The 14268-nt window shown below is 60.4% G+C and overlaps 1 protein-coding gene across 2 annotated transcripts; it reads right to left on the minus strand.

Moving 5' to 3' along the window:
• Positions 1-1046: 1046 nt before the first annotated feature.
• PITX1 (paired like homeodomain 1) lies at positions 1047-12969 on the minus strand. 2 transcript variants are annotated; one of them, XM_053221206.1, is made up of 4 exons: positions 12817-12969; positions 7186-7425; positions 4618-4850; positions 1047-2593 (listed from the first exon to the last, which is right to left on the minus strand). In XM_053221206.1, the coding sequence occupies exons 2-4, from the start codon at positions 7349-7351 to the stop codon at positions 2051-2053; spliced, it is 942 nt and encodes a 313-aa protein (XP_053077181.1). In that variant the 5' UTR covers positions 7352-7425; positions 12817-12969; the 3' UTR covers positions 1047-2050. The 2 variants fall into 2 exon arrangements, with proteins under 2 accessions (XP_053077181.1, XP_026932453.1); XM_027076652.2 differs by lacking the exon at positions 12817-12969 and adding an exon at positions 7964-7980.
• Between the last annotated feature and the right edge of the window lie 1299 nt (positions 12970-14268).

Here is a 14268-nt window from a genome sequence, read left to right on the forward strand (position 1 = left end):
TTGACTCTCTGTGATCTTGGCCCAGTTGCATGACATGATGAAGTCTCGGTTCCACCATCTGTATAATAGGGACAACACTCCTGATCTCAGAGGCAGGGCTGATCTGGTTTGTGAATGTGTGCACAGGGCTCTCCAGCTATTAGCTCACCATCAAGCCCGTGGCTGTGCCCCACTCCCATCTAGGGCTTGCCTGGGTCCAGCTCCAGGGCAGCGCCAATCCTAGTCACAAGGTGATTCTAAAGCAGAATACCAACCCCTCCTTCCTCCCCCGCTGCAGCTGCAAACATTTTGTTTTGCCATTGGAAGTGACTTACTTAAGGGAAGCAGAATTTTACAGGCAGTTTACAGGCTGGTCTTGTTCAGTAGTTTCCAAAGCCTGGGGAGGGTGGAAGTGCCCGCAGCCTCCTTCCAATAAGTTGGGGTGGAAGGGAAGTGAGAAGTTAATTCTGTGTGATGGTCACTTTCTCCAGCACAGCTTTGCCGTATGCCCCTGAGTGTCATTTCAGGAGGGAAAGGCTGAGGGAGGCCCTGGCTAGACACCGGCTGATCCTGCACCCTCAGTCCGCCTGGAGCAGTTAGGGCAGGGCTCCAAGGTGGGAGTACTGGGCCCACAGGAGGAAAGGCAACTCCCGGACCAAGGGGGCTCTCAGTGGCCCTCACCCCAACTCCCCCGGTGAACAAGGGCCACGGAGCACCCTGAGGGCTTCGGGGGTCCCCGCAGACATAGCTTGGGAAGAGCCTGCAGAGCCCGGCAGCCGGGGAAGTGGGGGTGCTGGCTAGGACTGCTGAGCACAGCGCTGAGGCTGAGCGGCCCAGCGGGTGAGCGCCTGCTGGGCGCGGACTCGGAGCCCGGAGCGCCAAATGGCGCCCTCTCGGGAGCCGGGCAGAGCAGGTCGGGAATTGCGGTGGGAAGAGAGGGCACCTCCCTCTCCACTGAAGGGCGGCTGCCTAGGCTCCTCTCTTTAACCCTCAGGACCCGCGGTGGCGGCGTTCCCTTTCTAACCCGCCTCCCTCCCCAGTGGAATGAAGCAGTCGGGGCTCGGCAGTGGTTAGCACGCTTGTACTATGGTTTTAATAGACGTACATGGACAAGTCGATATAGACAGATTTATAATTCTATACAGTCAGTCCGACATACACAGGGACGCTGTAAACAGGGGCGCGGGCCGGAGAGCGGGTGTGCAAAGTGGGCGCGGCGCGGGGACCCTGGCCGCGCCCCGAGCTCTCCCGGCTCGACTCTTGCACGGCGGGCGGTGAGGAGGGGGCTCTTCGCCGGGCCAAGGGGGGCACCTCCTAGCCCGGGAGCGGAGCGGAGGACCTGGGCCTGCGGCGAAGCTCGGAGGCCGGGTGCTCGGAGACGAGCCCACCCCGTTCTCCTGCCACGTCCGCACCGCCAGCTGCGTCTCCTTAGCCTTAAAAGAGGACTCCGGGGCTCTGGGCGGCCGACGGCTCTTCCGGGCGCGCCGCGGCCGCGTGTGGCTCCACAGCGAGTCCCCGATCCCAGGCTGGGCACCGTCATCCCCGACCCAACGGCCGCTCCAACTCGGATCCGAATCGAGCTAAGGTACGCTCGGCCGGGGCCAGCTTGGAGGGGGCACCTCGGTTCGTACGGGGCCGGGGCCAGCCTGCCCGGGCTCCGCACGTCCAGTCCGCAGGCGCGGCCACTCATTCCGGGTCCAGCGCGGCGGGAACGCGGGCTACGAGGGCGTCCTCTCCGGACCGCCCGCCTCTCGCGCCGCGTCCCCTCCGCGCAACGGCCCGCCGGGGCCCGAGGGAGCCAACACACACCACCCGCGCCATCCCGAGGGAAATTGCAACTCATCCGTTTTTTTTTCGCAGCACTTTTCTCCGACGTCTTCTTGTTTTGTTTCGTCTCGTTTGGGAGGGCAGAGTGGGGTCCAGAAAAGCAAACACACAACCAGCCCGGAGGTGGGGAGGTGGGGAGGAGGGGGCTGCGCGGGCGCGGGGGCCGCGGCGTGGCGAGGTCCTCCGCGCCGCCCCCGCCCCGGCGCCGTGCCGGCCGCGGGCCCGCGGGGCCTGGCGGGGGCGGTCAGCTGTTGTACTGGCACGCATTGAGGCCCGAGGCCGGGCCCTGCAGCCCGCCGTAGCCGAACGACGAGTGCTGCTTGGACTTGAGCCGCAGGCTGGCCAGGCTCGAGTTGCACGTGTCCCGGTAGACGCTGTAGGGCGAGGCGGGCGTGCCGTACGGGCAGGCGCCCGGTGACATGGCCGAGTTAAGCGAGGAGCCGGTGAGGTTGTTGATGTTGTTGAGGCCCGAGTTGGGCATGCCGGGCACGGCGCCCGGGCCCATGCTCGACGGCATGGTCATGGAGGAGATGGAGCTGGGCGCCGAGAACATGGACTGCGACGACAGCGGGCTCATGGAGTTGAAGAAAGTGAAGCTCTTGGTGGAGAGCGGCGCTGGCGCCAGGCTCTTGGCGGCCCAGTTGTTGTAGGAGTAGCCGGCGGCGTACACGTCCTCGTAGGGCTGCACCAGGCCGCTGAACTGCGGCACGTAGCCGCCCTTACACAGGTCCAGCTGCTGGTTACGCTCGCGCTTCCGCCACTTGGCTCGCCGGTTCTTGAACCAGACCTGGGGGAGGGGGCAAGAGAAGGGTCAGGGCTGCCGAGCGCGGGAAGTCCCCTCCACCTCCACTCCCTCCACCGCCCCCCCCCCCCAGCCCTCCGCCGGGTTCCTTCTCTCCGAATTTCGTCCCTTTTCTCCGATATTTCCGCCCCTGCAGCCTCTCCTTAATGGTTCCTTTCCTGTCCCCAGAAAACATTCCTCTTTCCCCTTTTCTGATCTAGATCCTCTCCCCCAAGTTAAATCTATTTTCTCTTCCTAATCCGGAGCGATCCTCTTTTGTTTTAGCAAATATTCGTTTGCTTTCTTCCTCTCTCAACCAGTCCATCTCCGGCCTTCTCCTCCAAACGGGTCCCGGTCTGTCTCCTAAATATTCCATTCTTTTTCTTCTCCCTCGAATACAAAAGGTATTTCTCTTCCCGGAAATATAAGATCTCCCGACTACCTTCATTCTTCATTCTATTTTTCACTCCTCAAATAATCTGTTTCCATCTTTATCGGGAATGTTTGATATGCCCATTTCTCCTCCAAACGTTTATTTTCATTTGGTCCACCCCGCTATCTGAACTATCCCCCCCCAGTCCATTTTCTCCGTTATCCCTCATTTTTGATCCTTTTGATTCTTCCTCAAATATTTAAGTTTCTTCCCCGTCTTTCCAAATATCTGACCATTACTGTTTCTTAAATAGTCAATTCTTTATTTTCCTCAAATGTTTGATCCTTTTGCCCTCCCTTAAATGTTTCTCTCCTGCTGCCTAAATATATGCCAAATATGTTTCTCTGCAAATATTTAATTTCCGTTCACTTCTCACTAGTTTCTCTCTAATCTCCCCTCCACTTTCTCCCACAATTTAGTAAGAACCTCTTCTTTCCCAACTCTTGGTCCTTGCCCATCCTCACCTATCCTCCCACTGTATGACCTCTACCCTCCTCAGCCCTCCTCCAACCCTGGGCTGAGTTTCCTGAGCTAGGCTGTGGGTCCCCTGCATCTCAGCCTTTTCCAATCCCCCACACTGACATTGCCTGATTCCACCCCCACACCACTCCTGCCACCATAAACCCAGGCAGGATTAGTGAGTTCAGGATTACTGAGTGCTGTCTTCACTCGCGTCCCACCGGGCTGGCTAGCCTGACGGGAGGGGTGAGAGCTTGGGTTATAGGAGGGAGTCAGTAGGCCAGGTAGCACTCTGGGCTGGCTTGGGACTTGCTCACAATATCTGATTAAATATTTGCACACCCACAGAAGAAATGATTCTCTTGCTGCTCTGGCAAGAGAACATCGAATCTCTTGCTTTTACTGGGAACCAAAGGGTGAGGAGAGGGAGTGTGCAGACATCATGTGGTCATGGCTCAGAGATCTTACATCTCCAAAGGGACCCAGCCTGAGGGTCACTCTGGCACCAGAGCTGCTCCTCCTTCACCTGACCCCAGCCCTACAGGAAAGGGCATGAGGGAAAGGGTCGAGCTCAGCACTGGCTGAATGACTGGAGAGGAGTCAGGTGGGGACTATACGAGATTCAGGAGAAGCAGGCTGTGGTTGGGATCACCGCCCCAGGAAGTGTTGAGACCCCCAAGCATAGGTACCCTTCAGGCCTCTCCCAGGTTGCCAGGCAAGATCTGCCTTTCCCTTTCGTTTTCAGGGGAAGGCACCAGCAGCTCCGGAGGTCCTCATCAGCGGGGAACCCTCTGCGCAGTGTAGGGTAGTAACATCCCAGAGGGCCCTGGGCCCTGGGCCCTGCAGGGCAGGGGAATGTCCCTTGGGGCCACGGATCTTGGGGTGAGGCTGCAGGAGAGCCCGAGGGTCAGGTAGGACTCGAGGCGGGCAGCAGCCAGGGTCACTAATCACCAAGGGGCTTAGCAGCAGCGGGGCCTAAAGTGGAATCCTCTCCGGTGGAGGGAGGGAGCAGGTCTGAGTGGTGCCAAAGAGACAAAGTCTGAGCGCGGGTTTAAAGCTTTTCGAGGACTTAGGACCGCGGCAGAGGTAGCCAGCAGCCCTTCTCGCGGGTCCCCTCAGACGCGCACCCTGCGCTCACCCTCACGCGAGGCTCGGTGAGGTTGGTCCACACAGCGATCTCCTCCCGCATGCTCATGTCGGGGTAGCGGTTCCTCTGGAACGTGGCCTCCAGCTCTTGCAACTGCTGGCTTGTGAAGTGCGTGCGCTGCCGCCGCTGCTTCTTTTTCTTGGCCGGGTCTTCCGCACCACCGCAGCCTGCGCCTCCTGCACCGCTGTCCTCCGGCCCCTTGACTTCCCCGCTGCGCTCCTTCTCTGAATCGGGCAGGACAGGCCCCGATCACCTTGGGCTTCTGCCCTTTTGCACCCCGTCCCGGCTCCACCGAAGCGCCTGCCATCAGCGCTGGCGGCCCTCCCTCCCGCCAGGGGCCCTAGGATTGTCCCTATTGGAAAGAGCCCGCTGGGCGCCTGATCGTTGGTAGTCACCTTTGCTCAGCCGTGCCCCAGAGAAGAGCCCGGGAATGAGAGGCACAGGCCTAGGTTCCTGCCGGGCTGGGCCTGCTCTTGTGGCTGGGCTCAGGCTCAAGCCTTACTGCTTATGTCACCCGCAAATGTATGACAATTTGAGGGCTCTTGGGCGTCTAAATCTGGGGGTCTCTGCTTTCCTGAACTAGGATCACATCTTTCTAGCCCAAAGCTAGTGGGTCCATGGAGCACGAACCAGGCTGTGGCCTGCAGCCCCTGCACTTTCTTCTCCCCAGGGCTGTGTGGGAGCCACACTGGGCAGGCACAACACAGCTGTGTTCTCGGCCTTAGCTCCAGGCCTCAAGTCCCAAGGCCCAGAAAATCCCTCAGGCAGCAGCCCAGACCGACAGACTCTGTCTAGGTGACCTGGGGCTCTAGCCCCTCTCTCTTTCAAGTTACACAAAATACATTCAATCATAGACACATTGAAACAAACAAACAACAAAAAAATGAAAACAAAACACAGAAGCCCAGATAAACTCAATTCTGTGCCTAACACCATAGAAAGGGTCACAAACTCTTAAAAATAGGCAGATAGGGACACAGGGCAAATGCAAATTAAGAAGCCAAATACCTCCGTGCAAACACACCCTTAACTAAATACAGTGCTGCATGTGTATAAACTCCAGGCAGACACAGGCATTTATTTCTTTGAGATTAAAAAAAAACCACCACCACCAACTTACTGTACTGTTGTAGATAGATTTTTTAAACCCTTCCCAATAATCCCCTTCTAGAGATAATTTTTAAATCTCAGGAAAATACAACACTATAGTTAGGTAACTGAAATTACCAAAATAACACCACTGCAAATGGATTTTGAAAAAATCCTGTAGAAACGCGCCATTTTGGATTGACTTTTAAAAATCTCCCCAAGAATAATGTTGCACGTAGCTATTTTAAATTCCAGAGAAATATGCCTAGTGTAGTGATTCTTTCTATAATGAAAAATACAGTTAAAATGTTAAATATATCCACAAAGATTTGGTTTTAAAAAGCAATCTATAACTTGATATTTCTCTGGATCTTAAAAGTAAAAACCAACCAAAGGCCACGCTTAAAACTTTTGAAAACAAAAGTACAATCCAGCGTTGATTGTTTTTAAGTCAAGCAAACAGAACCTCTCAGAGAAAGTCACTTAGGGATGCAAAACAGAAATAAATAGAGATTAAAAACGTGTAGAGAAACACTCAGCGGTGGATTAAGAAACGAACACAGCAGAGGCGCCCACGGCCCGGGAGGCAGAGAGCTCTGCGGCAGCGCCGAGTTAGGACGCCGAGCCCGGGAGCCAAAAGGAGACCCTGGAGGCCGGGACCGGCCGAGGATTAGTCGCGCCACTGCCCGCACCGCCCACCCGCCGGCCCAGCTCGCGGCCAGCCCGGGGGGGTAAAAAGCTTGAGCTCGGACAAAAAGGCAGCGCGGAGGGAGACTTGCCCGAGCCGAGTCGGGGCCCTGGCTGGGCGGCCTGGCGGCTGCCGCGTCCCGCGGCCCACGTGGGGCCCGTCTCCCTCGATTAGGGGGTCCTACTCCGAGCCGGGCCGAGCCCCTCGGCCCGCTCGCCCTCGCTGTCCTGTGTCTTCTATTTACTTGAAGTTGTCCTCCCCCCGCCTCCCAGTGTGTTTTTCTGACTTTTCCCGCCACCCCTTCTCTTCGATTTCTCCCTCTCGATCGTCGCCCACTGCCTGTCGGGGTGTCTGTCCCATCTCTGTCTCTCTGGGCACTTTCTGTCGCCCGCCGCCCCATTCCAGTCTCGAGGGACTCCTCTCCTGCGGTCTGAGAGGCCCTCGGGCACCCAGTTGCGCAAACCGAATTTTTTCCCCGTTCTGTTTGCTGCGGATACAGAGGGGCTGTCAGTCCGACCTTCCCTCCCGTTGTAGGTTCGAGCATCTGCCGGTCTCTTGGCGCGTGGGGGCCGGGTGGAAGTAAAGCACTGAATTTCGATTTATAAAGCGTGTAAATTTCCGCGTACACCCCCCCCCCCCCGATCGAGAACGGGAAAAGAAATGGTCGTGACGCCCCTGGAGCGTAGAGGGAGACTGACGGCGCGGCGCGGGGGCCAGGCCCTGCTCCCCGCTCCGTGCGCCCGGCTCGGCTCCGTGCGCGCCTCGCGGGGAGCAGCGCTTACCTGGCAGCTCCGTGTCGGACGACTCGCTGGCAGAGTTCTCGAGCGGCTCGCGCGGGTCGGCGGCGCGCGCCAGGTGGAAGGCAGGCCCCATGTCGTGCGGCGGCGGCGGCGGCCGGAGTCCCTCCGGCAGCCGCTCCAGGCTCATGCCCCCCTTGAAGGCGTCCATGGAGGCGGGGACCGCGGCGGGCGCTCCAGGGGCCGGGGCCGGGGCTGGACGCGCCCGGCCGCCCTGGCTGCGACCTGCGGGGACAAGAGCACAGCGCCTAAGCGGCTGCCCCCCAGGGCTGCACACGCCCGCAACGACGCCGCGCCCGCCCCATGGACTGCCCGGGGCTGCGGGGCCAGGCGGGCGGCAGCGGCAGCGGTTTCTCGCGACCGGATACCCGGCTTCGCGCTCCGCGCTGCGCTCCCGCCGCTCGGGCCTCAGCCGCCCGCCCGGCCCCGGCTCCGGCTCCCGATCCGGGGCCGGTTTCTAAGGCTCCGGACGGCGCCGGCAGAGGCTGTCTTAAAGCGACAGTGCGCACCGCCAGGTTCCAGCAGTCCCTGCGCCAGGGGTGGTGGGTGGGGTGGGCCTGGGTGGGAGGGGGCTGGGGAGGGAGGGAGCCAGCGAGCGAGGGAGCGCGGGCGGAATCCAGCCCCGAGCCGCCCGCCCTCCCTCGCCCGTGCCCTCCCCCACTCGCCCGTGCCCTCCCCCTCCGCAGCCACCTTCCCGCCGCCTCCCCGCCCCCTCCCCCCCCGCGGCCTCGCCGCGCCGCTCCCTCCTTCTCCGTTGACGCACCGACTTCTCCCTCGGCCGCACAAAAGAAACGCATCTGGCCTCCAAGTCCCGCGCGGCTCGTGCCCACCTCAAGCCCCAAATGACTTGTTTTGTTCAGAATCGACTCCTGTCTGGGCCGCCTCGAAGTCCCCAGCCCCTGGCGAGAACAGCCCAGGATGAGAGAATGTTCTCGGAGCAGGATCGCACCGAGCGGGCGCCTCCGAGCCAGCGCCAGGGCGGGGGCAGAGCCCGGGGCCCGTTCCGGCAGCTCCCAGAGGCGTCCTCGTCTAGGGGCCGCCGGCCCCTCCTTCCTCGGCCTCTTCTCCCGGGACCTGAGCCCGGCTGAGTGACAGCAGCCTGCGTTCTAATGGGCCCCCGGATGCTGCCTCCTAATTAGCTTGGACCCTGTCCTCCAAGGCTGCTTCTCAGGCCTCCCCCTCTGCACCGCAGTCAATTTTCCGGGATTGGGATAGAACTGATGGCTTCTAATCAGACGAAACGTTTCTGTTGGCTCCAGGCCTCTGGCGAGTGCAGCAGGAGACCCCAAGAGCCCCGCCAGGCCCCACAGCCTCTGGAGTGGGGCCCTCTCCCCTTGTTTTGCACCAGTCCGGCCAAATCAGCCAGGCCTAAGCCTTGGCAGCCAGGGGGTTGGCTTCTGCCCCCTTCAGGGCAGGTTTGCAGCGATCTGCGGCCTCCGCATTGGCTTCCCAGAGCTGCAGACACCTGGCCCAGGCCAGGTGCCTGCCGTTTCCCAACCCTGGGCCAGTAGTCCCGGAAGCCTTCCGCCTTCAAGCCTCTCCCTGGTACGGTGGTAGCTAAGCTGCAGCGCCACTGGGGCCTCCATGGGTGCAGGCAAAGAAGTTCCCCTCCTACCCTTCAGAATGATCCCCTCCTACTTCAGTGAAGTTTGTTGAAGGATTTTGCTCAGCGATTGTTAGCCGGCTCTGAGACTGCAGAGTCTTGAGCAAATAGACGGCAGATGGGGTGGTAGGGTGCGACCCTGACCTGTTCCTCTGGCCAGAGCTGGACCCCATGCTGCCCTCTGCTCCTCACCTGCGGACCAACTCCCAAATGGGAGCAGCTCTGGGCAGGACGGCAACCTGGGGGAGAAGCACTGCCCTACACTCCAGACCCAGCACCTCACCCCAGGGCCTGGTGCACTCCCCATCTCTCCTGGGAGTCTCTGCTTGGGACGGTGCAGGCTGAGGATCTGGGATGTTCTGCAGGCACTGCCTTCCATCCCTCACCCTGGCTCCTCATCAGGAGACCCACAGCCTCAGGCTGAGTTCTTTGGTGAGGACTGCAGGGATGCGGTGGGTACAGGGTGGAAACAGGCCTGCCTCTCACTCCCTGAGTGTCAGCCCCCAGGCCCCCAGCTCTGGGAGCTGGGGGAAAGCACAGCTCCTTGGGATCTGGCACAGCCTCACTGGGTGCCTGTGACTATAGGAGCAGGGGCTGGGGCTGAGGCCAGAGGGAGGATGTATCCCACGGGTTTGAGTTGGGGAGGCTCAGCGACTCTTGCCCTTTCCTCCCAAAGGGGAGTTTCTCGAAGTTGAGCTCCCCAGGATGAAAATAATCTTGGGTGTGTGTGGGTGGGGGGAGGGTGGCAGGAGGGGGACGTGGGAAGTATGGTTGTCCAACATTTGCCCTCAGCCTCAACTTTTACCGTATTTCTTGGCTGAGTCTCCTGCAGCAGCAGGTACCTCTTTTTGCGACCCAGCCTGCCTGGGTACAGACAGGACACTGGAGCAGGCACATACACACATGTAGTGCATACCCACCTAGGTGTGTGCTGTTCACACACATGCACACATGCTCCCTGCACATCGTGCACACACAGCCAGGCTCTGGGTCCCAGAACAATGCTCGGCACCAGATCGGGCTGGTAGGGGACAGGAGGTTTGTTCTCAGCCCGCCGATGTGGGAAGCATAGTGTTCTTCTGGGTGGGGACCTGGAATAAATGTTCTGCTTGTAGGTGTTCAAAGGCTGAGGGCCACCGCTTTTCACTATCCACGGAGTGTAAAGAGTCAGGATTTTCATAGATGGGGACTGTTTTGTGACTCTAGCTCTAGCTGTTCAGTCTGAGGGGCTTGGATCCCTCACTATTGCATTTAATGTAGTTATTGAGCACCTACTGTGTGCTCCTCTGGACCCAAGCCTCCGGCAGTGTTTTGGACAGTCACATTGGTCCAATGATTTGGAAATCTTGATGCCTGCTATGTGGATGGAAAGGCCTTCAGACTATTGCGGGTGAAGCCCCAAATCCCCAGAGGCCCTGGGCCCCAGAGAGAGACTGTGACTAGTAGGGACTGCCCGGGGGAGTCTGTTCTGCTGGGCCCAGGGAATGGCTGAATGAGAGGAGACGATGAGGATGCTGGCCGGATAGGGTGTTGGCTGGAGAAGGGACCTGGGCACTTTCTTCTTCCCCAGCCTCACCCTCTACTGGCCACTATCCCCGGCAGGGAAGGGTCTTTCTTCACACTCACAGATATATCACATACACGGGACAGCAGGCAGCTCCCTTGCGGGAGTAAGAGCAGGGGTTCAATGTTCTCCCAGCTTTGCTGTGTGACCTTGAGCAAGGCTCCACCTGCACTGTGCCCCAGTTTCCATGTCTGACACGGACTGGGCAATCCCTACTTGCCGCTTCAACTTGCAGTTCACTTGACGATGGGGACGCGAGGAGAGGAGGGAAGGGGCTTACTGGGGCTGGAACCAGGTGTCCTATTCCCCATCCCTTTGGGCCATGCGGAGCTAGCAATGATTCTGTGACTTTCAGGAAATTTGGAGGCTTAGAGTCCTGGCTGGGTTGAGTGGAGGCGTCTGGCCTGTTGTAGGGTTTGAAGTAGTCACCATAGGGACCTTTCCTAAGGCCGGGCTCACTCAAAACAGATTCTGTGCCCAAGAATGGGTTAGCAGTTTTATTTGGGAAGAGTGGTTGGAGGGTCCTCATGGGGGGCATCCTTCCACGCACTTATATGGGGGTACGCTGCCCTAATCTCTGCACCAGAATCAAGGGATTTTAGGAAAAGGGAAGGAATGTGCCGTGGCTTGCCCTCGAGGCCATCCATGACTCTCTGGGACATTCCAACCCTAAGCCTCTTAGGCCGTGGAGAAGTTCAAACTAGAAAACCCAGTTTTGGAAGTGCATCTGGGACCACCTACCTCCTTCTGTCTGTTTTATCCCCCCCCCCCCAATAAAAGCTCTTGCTTCTTTGAATATAAGCAATTACTGGGTGAGGGGGGAAAGGGGTGCTCAGGTAGGGGCTGGGAACCATCTCACCAGATTCTTTAGGCTTCCAAGGACCCCAGCCTCAGCCTTCCTGTTATTTGGGGTTCCCCAGCCTGTCCTGGTGGGAGACCTGGGATGTACTCAGGCAGGATGGCCGAGTGGGGTGCCTCAGGGAGCATGCAACTCGGAACTTTGTCAGCAGCTGGCAGGGCTGGCCTCATGGCTCACCCGAGTCCGCTCACTGGTCGTTCTCTGCTTCCTGAGAATAGCTGAGCGGAGGAGAAGAGAAGGCTGGGCAAGTGGCAGAGACTGGTCACACAACTGGGGGAGCCTAGGGTCAGCTTATGCTGTTACCACAGCTTCCCAGGAGTGGCTTTTCCGAGAAAAGCACACTCAGCCTGGCTGGAAGAGCAACAAATTCTGCCTCTACCTTCTTGAGTCCTGGCAGCCAGGTCTCCATGCCCCCGTCCACGTCTTTTCCTTTTCCGAGCAGAGCTGAAGAAAGGGGAGGGAGCCAGCAAGCCCCCTCCCGTGTTGCCCCTGCTGCTCTAGACCCGTGTCTTTGGCCAAGTGGACAGCAACCTGGCCTTGCTCTAGCCCCGATCGCTGTCAGAGGCCCCTGGGGTGCCAACGGGACACCCAAGCCTTAGTTTCTCAGTAAAGTGGGCTCAAATATTTTTAGATTCAGGGAATTCCTAAATCGGGAAACCTTGGAACCAGGATTCCAGCCTCGGGTTCCCTTTTCTGCGATCCCGGCTTCGGGGCCATCGCTTTACTACCGCCGAAACGGCTCAGATTTGGGAGGCTGGTCAATTTCAGAATTCCGAGACCCGGTTCTAGAGAAGCGGCTGTGTGCCCGGGAAGCCTGCGTCAACAATCAAACCCCGGAGAAGCCGCGGGAATGTCTTTATTGGATTTTGCGAAGAGCATTTGGGGTTCCTCTCTGGGTAAGGAAAAGCCCGACCCGTGCGGGCGAGGGCAGGCCGCCGTGGGCTGGGGGCGCCTCCGAGCACGGGCGGCGAGACGTCGGGGTCCTCGGCGAAGAGAGCCGGGGCTCCGGCCGATGTCTTTTGCTTTTCTGCGGCATAGCTGCCCGAAGGAACCAACGAACGAACGAATGAAGCGGTATTGTTTAGAAAAAATACCCTCTTGACACGAAGCTGCGGCTGCAGTCCCCGGGCGTGCAGAGGGGCCCGCGCTTTCGCTCGTTCTGGGGCCCCCATTCCGGGGCGCAGCCGGGACGGCGGGCGGCCCTTTCGGCTGCCCAGTGTCCTGGAGTTCCCCAGCGACCTGCGCCGCCACGAGAGGTTGCGAAGGGTGTGGAGAGCTATGCCCTTCGCAGGGCTGGGACTCGCGTCCCCGGGGCTGCTGCCCTCTTGGGGTGCCCGGGACCGAAGCGTGGGGTGGGCTCACCGGGTAGGCAAGGTAGCGCCTGGCGACGGCAGCTGGGACTGCGCGCTGGGCGCAGGAACGAGCTCCTCGTGCTGCCTCGATGGCGCCTGGCCTTTCCCGGGATGCGCTCAGTTGCGCGCCACCGGCTGGACCTCACAAACGCCTGGAGCAAACAGTGCGGAATCCGCCACCGCCTCCCTGCGCCCCAACACCGCGGAGACCCAGCGCTCCTAGCCCAGTGACTCTTACCCCACGCGGGTTGCGCTTCGTACTCGGCTCGTCGGCTCCGGGCTCGCTCGCCACGGACTGACTGAGGTTTCGACTTCGGCTGGGGCCCCGGTTCCAGCTGTGTCTCCGGCTGTGCGCGCAGCTTCGGTCCTCGCTGGTTCGCTACATCGCAGCGCGCAAGGTCGGGGCTGCCTCCGCTCGGCCCGCTCCTCCCGCCACCGCCGCCGCCGCCGCCCGTCGCCCGCGGGGAAGGCGGGGACACGGGCCGGGGAGGCGGGAAGGGGGGAGGGGAAGCGAGGCGCTCGCCTGGACCAACAGGGAGGGGCGGCGCGCAGTCCTGCCGGCTAGGGGTCCGGGCCTCCCTCGGGTCGCAGGCAGGGGTCCGCGCGGCTCGCCGCCGGGGTCCGAGGCCGGGGAGCGCGCCCCGGGACTGCTAGCGCGGAAGGGGGACCTGGCCGCATGCGGACGAAGCCGCTGAGGGTACCGGCCTGGCCTCTGCGCTCTTTCCCACCTGGCACACGAGGGGTCCAGCCCGACCTCGGCTTAGACGGGCCCTGGTCGGAGTTTCCCCCCCGTCCTGCCTGACGCCAGTTTTAAGATTCGACCTTTCCCCTTTCTGCTCAGCCTTCGGGAGGAAGCTGGTCTTGCATTTTGGCAGGGAATGTCCGCAGCGCAGATTTTGGCAGCCAAGGAGGTTTGAGGACAGACCCCAGAGTTTCTGGGGAGGGGCAAACGCTGACCCCTGCCCTGCTTGGAGGATACCCCCCACCTCCCACCCCTCCCCACTTCTCCTCCTCCGGGGGCTGGGCTGATGAGCAAAGAGTAGACCAACCCTATGGAGCACAGACAGTTCTGCGGCCACTTGTTCAGCCCTTCGCCTGCACACCCTCCAGCGATAGCCCTGTTCGGCCCTTGCACAGGGGAAGACTCCATCCCTATGGCCCCGTTCGCCTTTTCAGGGGAGATGGGCAGGACTAACGGGAACTGGGTCCCACCCGTGTTGCCCACGGACAGATAACCCCTCACAAAGCCTTGTGGGGAAACCAATTGGCCGACCAGGCTCCTGCCTTTCCCAAGCCCCCGGTCTGAGTCTGCTGCTGCCGGGCCGTGGTGGTAGGGACCGGGGTCGGGCGGGTCAGTACATCAGGCAACCACCCCGGGGGACAGGAGCCACCGAGCCTGTCTGTAGACGGCCACTGGGCTCTGGCGCTGCCGCTTTGGCTCAAGGTGCCGGGAGATGGCAGTGCGGCGGCCCGCATCTATGTTTCATGAGGTGCCGTCATCGGCGGCGCCTCCCTGCCTGGTTCTAGCCGACAGCTGCCGCTGGAGAGGCCACGGCCCCGTGCCCGCTTGCTCTGACGCTCTGCTTGCCCGCAATCTCCAGGGCCACCTGGTCAGGGAAATGCAGAGACAGGAACCCTTCCCAACTCCCAAAGCCTACCCGACCCAAGCTCGCAGATGCCTCACGCTCAG

The sequence above is a fragment of the Acinonyx jubatus genome, chromosome A1 (assembly GCF_027475565.1).
Source record: "Acinonyx jubatus isolate Ajub_Pintada_27869175 chromosome A1, VMU_Ajub_asm_v1.0, whole genome shotgun sequence".
In the NCBI taxonomy this organism is placed as follows: domain Eukaryota; kingdom Metazoa; phylum Chordata; class Mammalia; order Carnivora; family Felidae; genus Acinonyx; species Acinonyx jubatus.

Bases quoted from the DNA above. Each gene is read 5' to 3' on its own strand.
- PITX1 (XM_053221206.1), bottom strand. From the start codon at position 7,351: ATGGACGCCTTCAAGGGGGGCATGAGCCTGGAGCGGCTGCCGGAGGGA. The intron at 4,851-7,185 runs GTAAGCGCTGCT...TGCCCGATTCAG, and splicing joins GTCCGACACGGAGCTGCCAG to AGAAGGAGCGCAGCGGGGAA. The intron at 2,594-4,617 runs GTGAGCGCAGGG...CCCCTCCCCCAG, and splicing joins TCACCGAGCCTCGCGTGAGG to GTCTGGTTCAAGAACCGGCG.